We start from the raw sequence: 5,083 nt of genomic DNA, 5'->3' as shown, positions 1-5,083 counted from the left end.
TTCTTAAAAATTATATTTAATTATATTTATCTATTTATTATATCTATCCTATTATATTTTAAAAATAATTAAAAATATATATATTTTATATATAACATGTATTATAAGTTATCGGATCTTATAAAGATCCGACAATCTTGATTTTATGAAACTCTTACTTCAATCAATTATTTTTTATTATTTTTATCTTTGATCATTTTTAAATCTTTTTATCTCTCTTTTTTCTTCTCCTTCCACATTTCCAACTCTCTCAATGGTAGTGCAAACAATATGTTCATAACCCACTTAGAAATACAACACGAAGTTAATAAATCCAAAAGTTTACCACCACAAAATTTAGAAAGTTTTAGAAACTTATTTAATATTGAAGCCAATATGCAAAGAAAAATAATTTTAAAATAAGTATATGGTCACTCCCTCCCAGCCACTAACCAATAACAGATGCATACATACATATGTATATGCCTAGTGTGCACAATTATGTAAACCCCACACGCATTTTTATTTAACAAATATATCATTTTTAAAATAATATTTTTTATTTATTATATATTTTTTAAAAATATTATATTTTATTATTATATAAAATTTTTATTTATTTGATAAAATTTTTTATCCTCCCACCCTTGCTGTGGACTTCCAATCTCTCCCCTGCTTTTCTCCTTTTCTCTGTTCTTTCACCTTCTTTCCTGCCATTTCTCGTCGAGAGAGATGACTCCTAGATCTATGAGCCCATCTTTCGGGCCACATTTGGGCTTTGCTTCTCCATCTCCTCCTCCTTGATTCTACCATCCACTACCGTTCGGAAGCATCTATATGCAGGGACAAAGCTAATCCCCTGAGGTAGTGTTTGGTCGCCTTATTTCGGATGGAATAAGGCTTTATTCCAGGAATTATAACCAAACAACCAATTTCATTGTATATTGCGAACTCATTTATTATCTATTTCCCATCTCATGATCCTACATTTTGCAGGCTCAGGCTAAAAGGTTTTAGGATATGTTTCCATCTTTTTAATTTGTGATGACTAATTGCATCTTTGTGCCTGGCTAGATCAATGTGGAACCAAGTTAAGAAGGCATACGAAGGAAAAGAGAAGACATTCACTCTAGACTAATGAAACAAAATTATGAATCTATTCCTCAATGGTGGTTTTATTTGGTCTTGTTTTCAATGGCCGGTTTAGCAATATTAACTTGTCAAGCATTCAATGAACAAGTCCAACTTTCTTCCTGGGGATTTTTGATTGTATTTGCTATGATTACCATTCTACTATTTCCAAATGCTGTTCTCACCGCTACTACAAATACGGTAAGATGGATTCATCACTTTCCTTTCAGATTGAAATATTATGCCGTAGTTAATCATGTGACATGGTGAACTTTGGTTTAACCGTAAATCAAGATCAATCAGCATATCACAATTTTCCCAAAACTTTGTTTATATAGGAGGATTTATTAATTCACATATTAATTCTTTGTTAAAGAGAGCCATTATGTACATCCTTTTAAACTTGTTTGAGCTTTGATGTAGAGCATGCCGGTTCATGTATTTTCCGAAATGCTCAGTGGATATCTTAGTCCAGGCAAGCCAATTGCAAACATGGCATTTAAGATTTATGGCACGCTTGCCGTAAGCACAGCTACCGATGCAATTTCTTCTTTCAAACTAGGCCAGTACATGAAGATTCCTCCAAAATCGATGTTCCTCATTCAGGTAAATTGTACTAAACCATGGCTCTGCATGATGATATATCCACTCAATTAATGGAGAAACACCACAAATGGAGAAAAAGGTAATGATCGAAGAAATACTTAATTTCTAATATACGATCTTACGTACCAATTATCTAATTTCTAAATAGATTATCGGCACAGCATTGTCAATGGCTGCTAACTTTGGGACAGGATGGTGGATTTTTAGCTCGATTCCGCATATATGTGTCACGCCCCGAACCTAATACCCGGATCGAATACGTGATGGCCGCACACTCCTTAGAGCAAGCCTTAAAGAATATGCAAGGCCAAATTAAATCATTACAACCTTATCAACCATAATATTTAATTTCAATAATAATTCATAAAACTTGTATAATTACAATTAACATTCCTTCAATCCTCTGACCAGGTATCAACGGTACTTTATTTATGCATCCGCTCACTCACAAATCTATACTATAGCCAACCATGGACATCTTGTAACTCTGAGAAGAAAAAGAAAGATGAAGAGTTGTGAGCCTTATAGCCCAGTAAGAATTCCCATATCACACTGATATAGTAATATAATATGAAAATAAGGATAAATAATAAAATATAAAATCTCATGTTCAATATCCAGAATAATGCAAACATCCATAAATCTTCTGTCTTATTAAAATAGATGCATCATCATATGTTAACAGGTGAAACCCTTTTAATTCAACAATTATTTCATGTCTTATCTTTCATTTCTCCTTTCATAATCACATGATTCTTAACATTTTCTTTCTGGCTCTGGACTATCCAAGTCTATACCTCAGTCACCATCCGGATCGAATCCACTTAAAAAGTCTTTCAAGACTGTCCCAGGATAAGCTCCTGGCCGGCTGTCCCACGTACCAAAGCCCGTGAGAGCTGTCCCAGGCATGAGCTCCTGCCGGCTGATCCACCTGTAAGCCAGTGGGGGCTGTCCCAGGCATAAGCTCCTGGCGGGCTGTTCTACATGACAAGGCTAGTCCATACCATATATCTCTTTCTTTTCATTTAATCATTATGTATTGATTTCATCAAATCAATTCCGACTTGCATTATGATCAACTCAGATATGTTATATCTATTTGCCATCAATCTCTGATACATATATATTGACATAACATACTCATGCTCAAAATCAAATAACAGTATCTCAGGTATAATAAATTCATCGATCTCAAATCCGATGATGCAAAACCAACGATGCAAGACTAACAGTAAAATAACATATATATAATTGTGATCATGTACAGGGATTCTTACCTTTATCGGTGACTGATCCAAGCACAGAAATCAATATTCTTCTTTGATTTATGAATTTTTTTAACAAAATATTCACTCGATATCATATGCAGACAATCATCTCTTCATGACCCTGATCAATATAAAAATCATATATGGAGAAAATTACTGATAATCGATCCTAATAACACAGATCGAGGACCTCTCTTAGGATTAACCAAAATTAGGACTTGTCTATGTATCAAGATCCTCCACTGATCCATAAGACTTCTAGAGAGAAAAAATCCATGAAGAGAGAGAAAATTATAGAGAGAGAAAGTAGAGAGAGAAAATGGAGAGAGAAACCTTCGTATCCTTTCGATGAGGCAATCATGGTCAAGATCATCAGAGGTCCTATCAGGATGACTCAATATGAATCAAATGTTACAATTTGGAATAGAATCGGACTGGGATCAGATCTACCGCACGAATTTTGGAGCAATCTCAGATGATCTTATTTTCGTCTTCAAGTTTATCCTAGGGTTCATGATGCAATCAGAGAGGAAGAAAAGATCCTAGAGAGACAAAATCCATAAAGAGAGAGAAAAATCTAGAGAGAGAAAATATAGAGAGAGAAGATAGAGAGAGGAGAGAGAAAAAGGAAGAGAAAGGAGAGAAAATTTTTCTCTTCTTCTTATTTTTATTTTATTTTATTTTTATTTTCTCTTTCTCTTTTTTTTTTCTTTTCTTTTTCTTTTCCTTTTTCTTTTCTTTTTCTTTTTCTTTTTTCCTTTTTCTTTTCTTCTTTTTCCTTTTTCTTTTCTTTTCTTCTTCTTCTTCCTTTCTTTCCTTCCCACGGCTTGTTTTTGACCGAAATAGGGGAAGACTGGAAAGGGTTTAGAGGCTCGACTCCGCGAAGGCGGTGGCTTCGTCGGAGGTCCGGCAGCAGGTGGAGCGCGGTGGGCAATGGACGGCCGGCGGCAAGGTTCTGCCGGCAAAATCAAGGGAAAATTCAGAAACAGGGATTTCTTTTGCGACTGATTTCGGCAAAGTCAGTGGCCGGCGGCGAGGCTTTAGACCAGGGGAGAAAGGGAAGAGGGAGAGGAAAGAAGGGGAGGGGCTTACCTCGAGCTCCGGTAGCCGAGAAGAACTCCGGCAATCCTTTCTTCCTGTTCAAAGAACTCACAGAAAAAAATCTTGGAAAAATCCCTCTAAACTCTTAATAATCTCTCAAAATTCCATGATAAAGACCTAAAGGGAGGAGAAGGGGTTTTATAGAGGAGTTTTCTTAACCCGTGCCGGACTCTATCACTCCGATTTCGTCGGAAACGGAGAGGAAGAAGACTCCGGTTAGGAGTCTTCCTCCTCCTCTGTAATTTTTTTTTTGTTGTTGGGCCGTCTGAGCTACAGGCCCAAATACCCGGGCTGTTACAATATGTGATCGAGAAAGACTACCCGAAGGAAGCCCATGGACGTGCCCTGGTGAACACATAGCTTTCACCGTCGGAGTCACATGGGGACTTGTCGGACCACAAAAATTATTCTATCCTTCAGGCACATATCTATGATTTTTGTCTTCTTCATTATTGGATTACTTGCACCAGTGCCGGTGTGGATCCTATCACAAATGTATCCGAAAAAGAAGTGGATTCAGCTCATCCATATGCCGGTCATATTTTTCGTTGGTGCCGTAATGCCTCCTGCTTCTGCAGTTAACATCTGGCCGTGGATCGTAGTTGGCACAATTTTCAACTACGTTGTTTTTAAGAAGTACAAAGGATGGTGGGCTAGGTATAACTACGTTTTATCTTCGGCGCTTGACATTGGAGCTGCTTTCGTGGCTGTTCTAGCAAGTATCCTTCAGGTTCAAAATATATATGGATCAGCTGGTGGGGATTGGCGGTTGATGATCATTGTCCTCTAGCCACATGCCCTACCGAACCAGGTATAGTTGTCGAAGGTGCCCAGTCTTCAAATGATAGCTATGTGGTTGATGATGTCAGTCCAATTTCGGATGGAAGGGCAGCTAACCAAATTTCCACTTCTTGAAGGCTTAAAACATGGTGCTGAATTAATGTTGCCGGGATTGTCTAGAATATTGCTCGGTCACTCAATCCACAAGATTAAAACCG

At 37.1% G+C, this 5,083-nt stretch overlaps 1 protein-coding gene across 1 annotated transcript; it reads left to right on the top strand.

Annotated features, from left to right (window-relative positions):
- Positions 1–1,173: 1,173 nt before the first annotated feature.
- On the top strand, positions 1,174–4,875 carry LOC140855315 (oligopeptide transporter 5-like). Its single transcript, XM_073251190.1, has 4 exons — positions 1,174–1,311; positions 1,534–1,716; positions 3,853–3,997; positions 4,556–4,875. Exons 1-4 carry the CDS (start codon positions 1,174–1,176, stop codon positions 4,873–4,875), a joined length of 786 nt encoding a protein of 261 aa, XP_073107291.1.
- The last annotated feature ends 208 nt before the right edge of the window (positions 4,876–5,083 follow it).

This window comes from Elaeis guineensis, chromosome 2 (genome assembly GCF_000442705.2).
Source record: "Elaeis guineensis isolate ETL-2024a chromosome 2, EG11, whole genome shotgun sequence".
NCBI lineage: Eukaryota > Viridiplantae > Streptophyta > Magnoliopsida > Arecales > Arecaceae > Elaeis > Elaeis guineensis.
The sequence above is the reverse complement of the archived record's forward strand: the minus strand, read 5'-3'. Positions and strand labels throughout refer to the sequence as shown.

Coding starts and splice junctions, on each gene's coding strand:
- LOC140855315 (XM_073251190.1), top strand. CDS start 1,174: ATGGCCGGTTTAGCAATATTAACTTGTCAAGCATTCAATGAACAAGTC. Junction 1,717..3,852: donor AATCGATGTTCCTCATTCAG/GTAAATTGTACT, acceptor GAAAGGGTTTAG/AGGCTCGACTCCGCGAAGGC. Junction 3,998..4,555: donor TTCTTTTGCGACTGATTTCG/GCAAAGTCAGTG, acceptor TACTTGCACCAG/TGCCGGTGTGGATCCTATCA.